This window comes from Lepidochelys olivacea (assembly GCF_965140295.1).
Source record: "Lepidochelys olivacea isolate rLepOli2 genome assembly, chromosome: 6".
NCBI classification, from domain to species: Eukaryota; Metazoa; Chordata; order Testudines; family Cheloniidae; genus Lepidochelys; species Lepidochelys olivacea.
The window spans coordinates 64,507,698-64,522,410 of record NC_140416.1 but is presented as its reverse complement, the minus strand read 5'-3'; the positions used below and the strand labels follow the sequence as shown (position 1 = coordinate 64,522,410).

At 48.0% G+C, this 14,713-nt stretch overlaps 1 protein-coding gene across 1 annotated transcript in view; it reads left to right on the top strand.

Moving 5' to 3' along the window:
- The window catches only part of HEATR4 (HEAT repeat containing 4), a gene marked incomplete at its 5' end in the record, with an annotated part of 68,672 nt that overhangs the window by 23,435 nt on the left and 30,524 nt on the right, over positions 1-14,713 (top strand). Inside the window, 3 exons of the mRNA XM_084629921.1 lie at positions 5,678-5,878; positions 6,252-6,395; positions 7,139-7,321. Of these exons, the coding sequence (XP_084486047.1) occupies positions 5,678-5,878; positions 6,252-6,395; positions 7,139-7,321 (528 nt within the window). The remainder of the gene's footprint in view (positions 1-5,677; positions 5,879-6,251; positions 6,396-7,138; positions 7,322-14,713) is intronic.

Below are 14,713 nucleotides of genomic sequence, written 5' to 3'. Positions count from 1 at the left end.
CACCATTTCTTATTGGAACCCTCCGTGAAGTCCTGCCTGAAATACTCCTTGATGTAAAGACACCCCCTTTGTTTATTTTAGCTCCCTGAAGCCAACCCTGTAAGCCGTGTCCTCAGTCGCCCCTCCCTCCGTCAGAGCAACGGCAGACAATCGTTCTGCGCCTTTTTTCTGTGCGGACGCCATACCAAGGCAAGCATGGAGGCCGCTCAGCTCACTTTGGCAATTAGGAGCACATTAAACACCACACGCATTATCCAGCAGTATATGCAGCACCAGAACCTGGCAAAGCGATACCGGGCGAGGAGGCGACGTCAGCGCGGTCACGTGAGTGATCAGGATATGGACACAGATTTTTCTGAAAGCATGGGCCCTGCCAATGCATGCATCATGGTGCTAATGGGGCAGGTTCATGCTGTGGAACGCCGATTCTGGGCTCGGGAAACAAGCACAGACTGGTGGGACCACATAGTGTTGCAGGTCTGGGACGATTCCCAGTGGCTGCGAAACTTTCGCATGCGTAAGGGCACTTTCATGGAACTTTGTGACTTGCTTTCCCCTGCCCTGAGGCACATGAATACCAAGATGAGAGCAGCCCTCACAGTTGAGAAGCGAGTGGCGATAGCCCTGTGGAAGCTTGCAATGCCAGACAGCTACCGGTCAGTTGGGAATCAATTTGGAGTGGGCAAATCTACTGTGGGGGCTGCTGTGTTGCAAGTAGCCCACGCAATCAAAGATCTGCTGATATCAAGGGTAGTGACCCTGGGAAATGTGCAGGTCACAGTGGATGGCTTTGCTGCAATGGGACTCCCTAACTGTGGTGGGGCCATAGACGGAACCCATATCCCTATCTTGGCACCGGAGCACCAAGCCGCCGAGTACATAAACCGCAAGGGGTACTTTTCAATAGTGCTGCAAGCTCTGGTGGATCACAAGGGACGTTTCACCAACATCAACGTGGGATGGCCGGAAAGGTACATGACGCTCGCATCTTCAGGAACTCTGGTCTGTTTCAAAAGCTGCAGGAAGGGACTTTATTCCCAGACCAGAAAATAACTGTTGGGGATGTTGAAATGCCTATATGTATCCTTGGGGACCCAGCCTACCCCTTAATGCCATGGCTCATGAAGCCGTACACAGGCAGCCTGGACAGTAGTCAGGAGCTGTTCAACTACAGGCTGACCAAGTGCAGAATGTTGGTAGAATGTGCATTTGGACGTTTAAAGGCGCGCTGGTGCAGTTTACTGACTCACTTAGACCTCAGCGAAACCAATATTCCCATTGTTATTACTGCTTGCTGTGTGCTCCACAATATCTGTGAGAATAAGGGGGAAACGTTTATGGCGGGGTGGGAGGTTGAGGCAAATCGCCTGGCTGCTGGTTACGCGCAGCCAGACACCAGGGCGGTTAGAAGAGCACAGGAGGGCGCGGTACACATCAGAGAAGCTTTGAAAACCAATTTCATGACTGGCCAGGCTACGGTGTGAAAGTTCTGTTTGTTTCTCCTTGATGAAACCCCCCGCCCCTTGGTTCACTCTGCTTCCCTGTAAGCTAACCACCCGCCCCTCCTCCCTTCAATCACTGCTTGCAGAGGCAATAAAGTCATTGTTGCTTCACATTCATGCATTCTTTATTCATTCATCACACAAATAGGGGGATGACTACCAAGGTAGCCCAGGAGGGGTGGTGGAGGAGGGAAGGAAAATGCCACACAGCACTTTAAAAGTTTACAACTTTAAAATTTATTGAATGACAGCCTTCTTTTTTTTGGGCAATCCTCTGTGGTGGAGTGGCTGGTTGGCCGGAGGCCCCCCACCGCGTTCTTGGGCGTCTGGGTGTGGAGGCTATGGAACTTGGGGAGGAGGGCGGTTGGTTACACAGGGGCTGTAGTGGCAGTCTGTGCTCCAGCTGCCTTTGCTGCAGTTCAACCATACACTGGAGCATACTGGTTTGGTCCTCCAGCTGCCTCAGCATTGAATCCTGCCTCCTCTCATCACGCTGCCGCCACATTTGAGCTTCAGCCCTGTCTTCAGCCCGCCACTTACTCTCTTCAGCCCACCACTTACTCTCTTCAGCCCGCCACCTCTCCTCCCGGTCATTTTGTGCTTTCCTGCACTCTGACATTATTTGCCTCCACGCATTCGTCTGTGCTCTGTCAGTGTGGGAGGACAGCATGAGCTCGGAGAACATTTCATCGCGAGTGTGTTTTTTTTTCTTTCTAAGCTTCACTAGCCTCTGGGAAGGAGAAGATCCTGTGATCATTGAAACACATGCAGCTGGTGGAGAAAAAAAAAGGGACAGCGGTATTTAAAAAGACACATTTTATAAAACAGTGGCTACACTCTTTCAGGGTAATCCTTGCTGTTAACATTACATACATAGCACATGTGCTTTCGTTACAAGGTTGCATTTTGCCTCCCCCCACCGCGTGGCTACCCCCTCAACCTTCCCCCCTCCCTGTGGCTAACAGCGGGGAACATTTCTGTTTAGCCACAGGCAAACAGCCCAGCAGGAACGGGCTCCTCTGAGTGTCCCCTGAAGAAAAGCAGTCTATTTCAACCAGGTGACCATGAATTATATCTCACTCTCCTGAGGATAACACAGAGAGATAAAGAACGGATGTTGTTTGAACACCAGCAAACATACACTGCAATGCTTTGTTGTACAATGATTCCCGAGTACGTGTTACTGGCCTGGAGTGGTAAAGTGTCCTACCATGAAGGACGCAGTAAGGCTGCCCTCCCCAGAAACCTTTTGCAAAGGCTTTGGGAGTACATCCAGGAGAACCGCGAATGCCAGAGCAAAGTAATCCTTTCACATGCTTGCTTTTAAACCATGTATAGTATTTTAAAAGGTACACTCACCGGAGGTCCCTTCTCCGCCTGCTGGGTCCAGGAGGCAGCCTTGGGTGGGTTCGGGGGGTACTGGCTCCAGGTCCAGGGTGAGAAACAGTTCCTGGCTGTCGGGAAAACCAGTTTCTCTGCTTGCTTGCTGTGAGTTATCTACAACCTCCTCCTCCTCATCATCTTCTTCGTCCCCAAAACCTGCTTCCGTATTGCCTCCATCTCCATTGAAGGAGTCAAACAACACGGCTGGGGTAGTGGTGGCTGAACCCCCTAAAATGGCATGCAGCTCATCATAGAAGCAGCATGTTTGGGGCTCTGATCCGGAGCGGCCGTTCGCCTCTCTGGTTTTCTGGTAGGCTTGCCTCAGCTCCTTCAGTTTCACGCGGCACTGCTTCAGGTCCCTGTTATGGCCTCTGTCCTTCATGCCCTGGGAGATTTTGACAAAGGTTTTGGCATTTTGAAAACTGGAACGGAGTTCTGATAGCATGGATTCCTCTCCCCATACAGCGATCAGATCCCGTATCTCCCGTTCGGTCCATGCTGGAGCTCTTTTGCAATTCTGGGACTCCATCATGATCACCTCTGCTGATGAGCTCTGCATGGTCACCTGCAGCTTGCCACGCTGGCCAAACAGGAAATGAGATTCAAAAGTTTGCGGTTCTTTTCCTGTCTACCTGGCCAGTGCATCTGAGTTGAGAGTGCTGTCCAGAGCGGTCACAATGGAGCACTCTGGGATAGCTCCTGGAGGCCAATACCGTCGAATTGTGTCCACAGTACCCCAAATTTGAACCGGCAAGGCCGATTTAAGCGCTAATCCACTTGTCAGGGGTGGAGTAAGGAAATCGATTTTAAGAGCCCTCTAAGTCGAAATAAAGGGCTTCATCGTGTGGACGGGTGCAGGTTTACATCAATTTAATGCTGCTAAATTCGACCTAAAGTCCTAGTGTAGACCAGGGCTGAGTCCTCCTAAGCAGTACCACAGAAAGCAATGTGGTGACTTTTGTGGTATAGCCTTTGAAGTGCCAGACGAGCTAGTGCCAAGGATTCTAGGGTACATTTGAGAAGTATTAGTTGAGAGGAGCTGAATGTGGGATCAAGGTATGAAAGAGGATGAGTACTCCTGCTGTAGGTTAGACTTCTCAACTCCATTTGATTTTTGAGGAACCTCCACAGGTCAAATATAGATTCCTGCCGTGACAGTCTTTTGAGCAGAGAATTTGGCTTTCTGTAGCCAGAGTCTGTTGAAGTGGAGGGTTCCTTTCAGCAAGAGTTTTTTACTCATCCACTGTTTTACAGCAAGACCCCCGTCCCTGTATCAAGTCCTGTAATCATATGTTATCGTGTAATTGAAAATTGTATGCACACCCACAAAGGGGCAGAATTAAGGTTACATAGACACTTCCTAACTTTTGAGTGCTTAAATTTGCAACCTTAATAATGTTCTTTTAATGTAATAATAAAAAGGATGGAGGAGGAACCCACAATAAATTATATTATGTGCAACTGTAATGATCCCCGCAAGAGTCATCAGCAGACTTTGGACCCTAGGAACTTTAGATCTCTACAATTGGAGCTAAAGGAATAACTCCTTAGCTGGAAACAGCAGTAGACTTTTATCCTCCATGAAATAGCCACTTGAGGAGGATATTTAAGCACACTGAAAGAATGGTTTATATATGCAGAAATAGCTCCCTGTTACAGCCAGCATACCCAAGTACGCAGATTTGGCAGATTCTTTCAGAGAGGCAGTGTGACTAAGTAGATGTGACTTGGATCTGCATATTAGAAACCTGGGTTCCATTCCTTCCCTGCTGTGTGACCTTTTGCAATTTTTTACATTCCCTCTGTAAAATGAAAAGGTACTGATACAGACTTCTCTCTTACAGTAGAGGTATGAGGCCATACTCAGTAAAAACTGAAGTTTGAAAAATTATTAACATCAGTCAGTAGAAGAGGTGGATCTAGAACTTATGGTGTTCTGGACAGTTCAGTGTATCCTCTCCTATGTCAAAGAATATTTCAAGGGGGACAAATAGTAAAAGGAGAAGGAGGAGGGTCCGTTTTTTTTTTCTGTCGTATTTGGAGGGAGATAGTGTTTTGAGACCCCTCCAGAATGATGCATGAGGCTCATTGGAGCCTGGAAGCACAAGTAGTGCAATTGGAATGTTCATAAAATTAAGGACAAGTGTTGAACAAGGTCTACTAAACATATGCAACTGGCAATTTTCTGGGGCTTGAAACTTGGTCAAATATGGACAAGGTTTCATGGGGACAGAGGAAACATCTCTCTAATCACATGAGTATCCCTTGCACTGCTTCGACCTGTGCTGCACCTGTTCTATGAGTGTATGGAAGCTTCAGTCTTCCAAGTTATTGAACAAACCCTAAATTCATCTTTTTCTTTTCTTTGCTTAGAAAAATGCCTTATCTATGTTTTTGGAAAACACACTGTTTGAGATATAACTCTTAATTCTACTCAAAGGGGGCAACTTCCAAGTCTTCATCCACCCTTAAATTTCCTGTGTTAAAGTATCCCGTGTCCTGCCTTTATATCTCTCCATCCACTTAGATTTTTGTCTCATCACCCTACAGATTTACTGAAGTGAACACAAGATCTCTCTCTTTCTCCCCCTCCCCCCTATTCTGAAGGGGATTTTTTTGTTTTTAAAATATTTAATGTCAGTGAGGCTACTGAGAGAAGGCTAGGTACAAGAAGTGGATTGTACAACTTGTTTCAAAAGCACTGAGGTTTGTGGTCTTTCTTAGCTGATTGTTTTGGGCAAGGGATAAAGTGGGTTGGTGCTAATCTGTTTCTAATAATGTTGCCTGAGCAGCTCGGAGGCCTGTGAGGGGAGCCTTCCGTTGGATTGCTCTGCCTACCCTTGCTGATGACTTTGCACAAAGGGGCCAGGAGTCATCTCCTGCAAAGGCCAGGAGAGGGAGAAATGAGCACAAGGAACCTAAAGAAGTCCTGCCTCAGCATGTACATATCCTCAAAACTATGCTGGAGCAATGGAAGAACGCCTGGAAGCTGAGTGAGTAGATGTGTTTATTGAAATTCCAGTCTTTCTAGTCTATAGTGGTTGAAGGTAGCCATTAGTCTGCTTGGTGGGTCATGCAAGAAGAACTGGCAGTCTCTGATCACCTCTCTAAAACTCTTTCCTATTCATAGGTTAACAATAAATAATATCTTTGATTCCAAGAGGTCATGTAGTCCAGTCCCCTCAGTGTAGGATTGTTCTCTCCTGTGTATTCTCCAATGCTCTGTCCAGTTTAAAATGAATCCAGAGGTGAGGCTTCCACCAATTCCCCTGGGAGACTTTTTCACAGTTGATAGATCTGTTAAAGATTCCCGTTCTTTGTTATCAGAACACATTTTCTTCTGTCTCCTTCCTTTCTACTGCTCAGCTCCCCGGTGGCAGAATGCAACTATTGAAGGCTTAATGAGGGCCCTTACAGATATACATGATGTCATTCGGGTCACAGCTCTAATAACCTGTGCCACTGCAGTGTTGGAGCGACCCAGACTAGACAGTGACAGTAAGGAGTCAGGTGAGAGAAGCCTAATTTGACATTGTTGACTTACACTGTTAATGTGAGGAATCATATTGTTGTTATGAAATATAGTTTATGGATGAAAACAAGGGGACTGGCCTGACCTCTGAAGTTACTGAATATTATTGGAAGCAGTGTTATATGACATCACTGGCAGCCAATAAGAACGCTCCATTTGGGCCTAGTCTTTTTAAAGCCATTTCATAAATGCCATGTTTTAAGTACCCTAAATTCAAATGATTTGATTAATCTTATTTTCAAATATATGTGAATTCTGAACACATCCCCTCAGCTCCAGGTGTGATATCCTGCATATATTGAAATATGAGAGGCGCCATGGTCTCGTGGTTAATGCACATGGGTGGGAGTGAGGAGATGAGATTGCTTCCCCAGGTTTGCCACAGACTTCTTGATGTGTCTTTGGGCAAGTTACATGCCCTCTCTTTGCCTGTGTGTCTGTCTGTAAAATGGGGATGATCATGCTTTGCTACCGTTCCGTGGCTTGTGAAGCTTAATTCATTATTGGTGTGAAATGCTTTGAGATCCTCGGGGGGGGGGGAGGGTGTGTGTATGAGAAGGGCAGAGTATTGTTGCTGCAGTATATTTGTAAATTGAACATTTAGTCAAACATTCCATATGGCAAATGCATAGAAAATATGTTGCTGTTTCTGTATGGGTAATAGAGGTAGAGAGAGAGAAGCTGCTGTCTTATTCAGAGCTCATTATTTCCTGAGTTGTAGGACTACATGGCATTGGAAAGGCCCCACTTATTCAGGATGTGCCTGTGGAACTACAGCCTTTGCTTAGAAAGACTCTGAGGGATGAGAATGCCCATGTGAGAATGGCGGCTGCCGTGTGCCACTACACCGTAGGGATGTGGAACGATGAGGCACAAATGATCATGAAGGAAGCTCTGGTACATGGTAAGGGCTTTACTGCTGCTTCCCTCTGTTGTTTACTTTTCTCCTACACCTTCATCAACTTCAAAATCCCTGCTTTGCAGCTACACACTTCAGCCTGAGACGGCTAGATGCAGCTCCCTCTAGAACCAGCCAGAGCCATTCAGTTTAGTAGCAGAGTGGGTCACTGGAAAGCGAGGGAAGGGGGCCTGTCCCAGTCTGGAGTGTGCTGCCTCTGAAAATTACATGCCCTGCCAGCCCCAAGGAGCCTGGTACTGGAGCTGATAACCTCTGTAAATAGTGTAATGTGCTAAACCACCAGTGCTTCCACGCACCCATTTCATATCATTCTGATTCAAGACCGAAGGGAGGTGATCTGGTTGATCCTTGAAAGACATTCAGTTCCTCCTGGGCTGGGGCTTCTCAGCTGTTCAGCTGTGCACAGCAATACTGCATTACATTTTAGGCAGGAAGTGAAGAATACTGTGTCCAGCTGACACCCTGCAGTGATACTTTGGAAAGAAGTTTGTGGCCCCAGCAACTAACTGCAGATATTTTCTGTGACTTTCCTATGAAGAGAAACAGGTGTCTGGTATTTATTAGTTTTGCTCTACGAAAAGAGGAACCTCCTTTTAAATTAGCTATCTCAGGAGCCTGGGTGCATCACACATGTCACATTTCAAAGGCAACATTGTGGTTAATGCTCTGTCATTTCTAAGAGGCTTAGTTGAAGCAGTGGCACTCGCTTGGTGCCATTTTCTGGACTGTTTTATTCATAATTCTGTTGACCCAAGCATGAGTCACAGTTTGGAGCCTTGAGGATGTTCCACTTGGGAGTAGAAATTGCTTCTCCAAACAGACGAGGAACCACAGGCGCTGGCTTCCTCCAGGCCCCAAGGGTGCACACAGGCAAAGAGAGGGCAGGTAACTTGCCCGCTCTGCCTCAGGCCCTGCCCCCACCCCTATGCCACCTCTTCCTGGCCCCACCTTTTCCCACCCAGTTCTGCCCCCTCCCCCAAAGGTGCCCCCCCGAGGAACAGCTGATCGTGGCGAGCAGGAGGCGTTTGGAGGGAGGGGAAGGAGTTGATCGGTGGGGACTGGCGGACAGTAGGTGCTAGGGCGGGGGGAGCTGGTTGCCGGTGGGTGCTAAGCACCCACTAATTTTTTTCCATGGGTGCTCCAATCCTGGAGCACCCATGGAGTTGGTGACTATGTGAAGAACCAAAAACTAAAGGAGATGGTTTCTTTGCTCAGACTCAGGAGCCCCCTCTCTGGCTTCTTCCAGGGTCATACATTGTGCTTGTCCATGCAGTCTCTGTCTCTCCCAGTCTGTCTTGCTTCAGTTCATCTTGAGTCTCGCTCTGGTGTGCATGTGCGCACGCACACATACGATTTCACCAATCAAAGCCTAATCCTGGCATTTTAAGATCCTTAGGTTACATGATTCAGCTTCTCCTTAGTGTTTCCGTGTGCCTGTGTTTTGGATGCTACTGCTGTTGTTTCAGTTACCAGGTTACAATGGCTTCTGTACATTTATTCTGAATGGAAGGCAGCAGCAGTGCCTGACCCATAAGAAGATTTAGCCCAATCCATAGCAACTCTTTGCATTTACCTAGTATCTTTAATCATAAGATCTCCCAGTGCTTTACAAACATTAATGAACTACGGTTTACAATACCCTCTGAGGTTGGTAAGTATCAGTCCCATTTTATTTAAGAGTAAACAGAGGCACATAACTTAATCATCGAGTACAAGGGCCCAGACCAAGTTACTGGCAGAGTCAGCAATACAAATGGGAAATCCTGGCTACCAGTTCCCTAGTGCAGTCATTAAACACTCCTTCCTGGTGCTGAGCAGAGGAATTAGGCATCTCCCCCACTAAACATTAATGCTGCTTACCACCTGACATTGATGGGAGACTTAGTGTATGGGCCTAACATGTAGACCTACTACTGGACTGATCATTTGCAACAGAATTTAGCAACAAGGATTCATTCAAAGTTTGTCCTGATTAACCTTGGGAATCATGACATCACTGCTAGAAGGCTAGACTTAGGCTATGTCTTCACTACAAAATTAGGTCAAATTTATAGAAGTCAGTTTTGTAGAAAGCGTTTTTATATAGTCGATTGTGTGTGTTCCCACACAAATGTTGTAAGTGCATTTAGTCGGCGAAGTGCGTCCACAGTACTGAGGCAACTGTCGATTTCCGGAGCATTGTAGCTATCCCACAGTTCCCACAGTCTCTGCCGCCCATTTGAATTCGGGGTAGAAATCCCAATGCCTGATGGGGCAAAAACATTGTTGCGCGTCAGGCCCCCCCCTTCCCTGCCTCCCTCCCTCCGTGAAAGCAACAGCAAACAATCGTTTCGCTCCTTTTTTCCTGGGTTACCAGTGCAGATGCCATACCATGGCAAGCATGGAGCCTGCTCTGCTCATCATCACCGTATGTCTCCTGGGTGCTGGCAGACGCGGTGCTGCATTGCTACACAGCAGCAGCTCATTGCCTTTTGGCAGCAGACAGTGCAGTATGACTGGTAGCCATCATTGCCATACTCCAGGGTGCTCTTTTAGCCAACCTCAGTGAGGCCGGTCGGGGTGCCTGGGCAAACATGGGAGTGACTCAACCAGGTCATTTCCCTTTTAAGTTTCGTCTCATGGTGATTCAGTCCTGCTGGCAGTCGTACTGCACTGTCTTCTAATGAGCAGCCAGGAGACGACGATGGCTAGCAGTCGTACTGCACCATCTGCTGCCAGCAAGATGTATAAAGATAGATGAAGTGGATCAAAACAAAAAATAGAACAGATTTGTTTTGTATTCATTTTCTCCCCCCTTCCTCCCTCCCTCCGTGAAATCAATGGCCTGCTAAACCCAGAGTTTTGAGTTCTATCCTTGAGGGAGCCATTCTGTTTCTCCTTGATGCAAAGCCACCCCCTTTGTTGATTTTAATTCCCTGTTAGTCAACCCTGTAAGCCATGTTGTCAGTTGCCCCTCCCTCTATCAGAGCAACGGCAGACAATTGTTTCACGCCTTTTTTCAGTGCAGACGCCATAGCACTGGGAACATGGAGCCCGCTCAGATCACCGTGGCAATTATGAGCACTATAAATACCGCGCGCATTATCCAGCAGGATATGCAGAACCATAACCTGCAAGAAAAGTGAAACCAGGCGAGGAGGAGGCGACTGCAGCACGGTGACGAGAGTGATGAGGACATGGACACAGACTTCTCACAAAGAACGGGCCCCTGCAATGTGCACATCATGGTGTCAATTGGGCAGGTTCATGGTGTAGAACGATGATTCTGGGCCTGGGAAACAAGCACAGAGTGGTGGGACCGCAAAGTGTTGCAGGTCTGGGACGATTCCCAGTGGCTGCGAAACTTTTGCGTGCGTAAGGGCACTTTCATGGAACTTTTTGACTTGCTTTCCCCTGCCCTGAAGCACAAGAATACCAAGACAAGAGCAGCCCTCACAGTTGAGAAGTGAGTGGCGATAGCCCTGTGGAAGCTTGCAACGCCAGACAGCTACCAGTCAGTTGGGAATCAGTTTGGAGTGGGCAAATCTACTCTGGGGGCTGCTGTGATGCAAGTAGCCAACATTACCACTGAGCTGCTGATATCAAGGGTAGTGACTCTGGGAAATGTGCAGGTCACAGTGGATGGCTTTGCTGCAATGGGACTCCCTAACTGTGGTGGGGCCATAGACGGAACCCATATCCCTATCTTGGCACCGGAGCACCAAGGCAGCGAGTACATAAACCGAAAGGGGTACTTTTCAATGGTGCTGCAAGCACTGGTGGATCACAAGGGACATTTCACCAACATCAACGTGGGATGGCCGGGAAAGGTACATGACGCTCGCATCTTCAGGAACTCTGGTCTGTTTCAAAAGCTGCAGGAAGGGACTTACTTTCCAGACCAGAAAATAACCATTGGGGATGTTGAAATGCCTATAATTATCCTTGGGGACCCAGCCTACCCCTTAATGCCATGGCTCATGAACCCTTCACAGCCAACCTGGACAGTAGTCAGAAGCTGTTCAACTATAGGCTGAGCAAGTGCAGAATTGTGGTAGAATGTGCATTTGGGCATTTAAAAGTGCGCTGGCGCAGTTTACTGACTCAGTTAGACCTCAGCGAAACCAATATTCCCATTGTTATTACTGCTTGCTGTGTGCTCCACAATATCTTTGAGAGTAAGGGGGAGACATTTATGATGGGGTGGGAGGTTGAGGCAAATCGCCTGGCCGCTGATTACACGCAGCCAGACACCAAGGCAGTTAGAAGAGTACAGGAGGGCGTGGTGCGCATCAGCGAAGCTTTGAAAACCAGTTTCAGGAATGGCCAGGCTACGGTGTGAAAGTTCTGTTTGTTTCTCCTTGATGGAAATTCCCCCCCCCCACCTGGGTTCACTCTACTTTCCTGTAAGCTAAGCACCCTCCTCTCCTCTCTTCCATCACCGCTTGCAGAGGCAATAAAGTCATTGTTGCTTCACATTCATGCATTCTTTATTTATTCATCACACAAATAGGGGGATAACTGCCAAGGTAGCCCAGGAGGGGTGGTGGAGGAGGGAAGGACAAGGCCACACAGCACTTTAAAACTTATTGAATGCCAGCCTTCTGTTGCTTGGGCAATCCTCTGGGGTGGAGTGGCTGGGTGGCCGGAGGCCCCTCCACCGCGTTCCTGGGCGTCTGGGTGAGGAGGCTATGGAACTTGGGGAGGAGGGCGGTTGGTTACACAGGGGTGGTAGCAGTGGTCTGTGCTCCTGTTGCCTTTTCTGCAGCTCAACCATACGCTGGAGCATATGAGTTTAATCTTCCAGCAGCCTGAGCATTGACTCCTGCCTTCTTTCAGCAAGCTGACGCCGCCTACCATCTTCAGCCCGCCACCTCTCCTCGCGGTCATATTGTGTTTTCCTGCACTCTGAGATTGTCTGCCTCCATGTATTTTGCTGTGCTCTGTCAGTGTGGGAGGACAGCATGAGGTCAGAGAACATTTCATCACGACTGCTGTTTTTTTCACCTTCTAATCTTCACTAGCCTCTGGGAAGGAGAAACATATGCAGCTGGTGGAGGGGGGAAAAAAGGGAGAGTGGTAGTTAAAAAGACACATTTTATAGAACAATGGGTACACTCTTTTACGGTAAACCTTGCTGTTAACATTACATAGCACATGTGCTTTCATTACAAGGTTGCATTTTGCCTCTTATTGAGGATATGCCAGTTTGGTGTGAGAGATCACTCACGCAGGGCCAGGCAACAGAATTCGGTTTGCAGGCAGCCATAGTAAGCCACAGTCTTTTGGCTTTTTTAACCTTCATAACATGTGGGAATGGCATCAAACAGCAGCGCCCTCATTTCCCATACGAAATAGCCGTTGGGTTGGCCATTTAAAAATAGTTTGGCAATTTAAAAGGAGGGGCTGCAGTTTCTGGGTTCACATGCAGCAGAAACCCAACTACCCCTCCCCCCGCACAATTCTCTGGGATGATGGCTTCACCCCTCCCCCCACTGCATGGCTAACAGTGGGGAAGATTTCTGTTCAGCCACAGGAAAACAGCCCAGCAGGAATGGGCACCTCTGAATGTCCGCTTATTACAACCACCCTATTTCAACCAGGTGACCATGAATGATATCACTCTCCTGAGGGTTACACAGAGAGAGAAAGAACGGATGTTGTTTGAATGCCAGCAAACACTGGGATCATACGCTGCAATGCTTTGTTCTGCAATGATTCCCGACTACGTACTACTGGCCTGGCGTGGTAAAGTGTCCTACTATGGAGGATGGAATAAGGCTGCCCTCCCCAGAAACCTTTTGCAAAGGCTTTGGGAGTACATTCAGGAGAGCTTTATGGAGCTCCATATTTCTGCTCCATCCCCAGACACATTAACAGACTTTTCCAGTAGCTGTACTGGCCGTGAATGCCAGGGCAAATTAATCATTAAACACGCTTGCTTTTAAACCGTGTATAATATTTACAAAGGTACACTCACCAGAGGTCCCTTCTCCGCCTTGGGTGGGTTTGAGGGGCTACTGAGTCTAGGTCCAGGGTGATAAACAGATCCTGGCTGCTGGAGAAACCAGTTTCTTTGCTTCCTTGCTGTGAGCTATCTACAACCTCCTCCTCCTCCTCCTCATCTTCCTCGCCCCCAAAACCCTCTTCCGTGTTGCCTCCCACTCCTTGGACGGAGTCAAAGCACAGGGTTAGCATAGTGGTGGCTACACCCCCTAGAATGGCATGCGGCTCATCATAGAAGTGGCATGTCTAGGGCTCTGAAGCGGAGCGGCTTTTGCCTCTCTGGTTTTATAGGAGGCTTGCCTGAGCTCCTTAATTTTCACGCGGCACTGCTGCAGGTCCCTGTTATAGTGTCTGTCCTTCATGCCATTGGAGTTTTTTTCAAATATTTTGGCATTTCGTCTTTTCGAACGGAGTTCTGTCAGCACAGATTTATCTCCCCATACAGCGATCAGATCCCGTATCTCCTGTTTGGTCTATGCTGGAGCTCTTTGGCGATTCTGGGGCAGCATGGTCTCCTGTGATGATGAGCTCTGCATGGTGACCTGTGCAGGTGAGCTCGCCACGCTGGCCAAACAGGAAATGAGATTCAAAAGTTTGTGGGCCTTTTCCTGTATACCTGGCCAGTGCATCTGAGTTGAGAGCGCTGTCCAGAGCGGTCACAACTGAGCACTCTGGGATAGCTCCCGGAGGCCAATACCATCGAATTGCATCCACAGTACCCAAATTCGACCTGGCAAGGCTGATTTCAGTGCTAATCCCCTCGTCGGGGGTGGAGTAAAGAAATCGATTTTTAAGAGCCCTTTAAGTAAAAAAAAAAAAAAAAAGGGCTTCGTCGTGTGGACGGGTGCAGGGTTAAATCAAGATAATGCTGCTAAATTTGACCTAAACTCGTAGTGTAGACCAGGTACTAAACTCGTAGTGTAGACCAGGCCTTACGCTGAGTGCCCTAATTCCCTCCTTCCCTCCCTCCTACTGTAAGCTTTCACATCAGAAACAGGGTCACAAAGGATCCCATACAATTCACCCACACCACAACTTTTTGTAACCCCAGTGACACTTCCTGCCACCCAATAAGAGGCCTCACTTTACTGTACCTCATGGGGCATATCTCCCTTGGGAGCACATCAGAGTTGCTTAGTCAGCCTCAGGGGTCACTGTTGAGTGGCATAAGCTATCTCTGTCCTCATCACTACTTGCTTGCCAGCTCCGCAGAACCTGGGCTGTGAGAGCCTGGGGCTTTGCCCAAACTTGGTGTACAAGGCAGTTTGGAACATTGAGGGGGAGGCGGGGGGTTGAACTCTCAGTGCTTTGAGATGTACTAAAGAAAGCACCACGGGAAGAGCATTGACTTCATATATCCTGCTGTACAATAACTTCCTCTCTCTCTTTCCC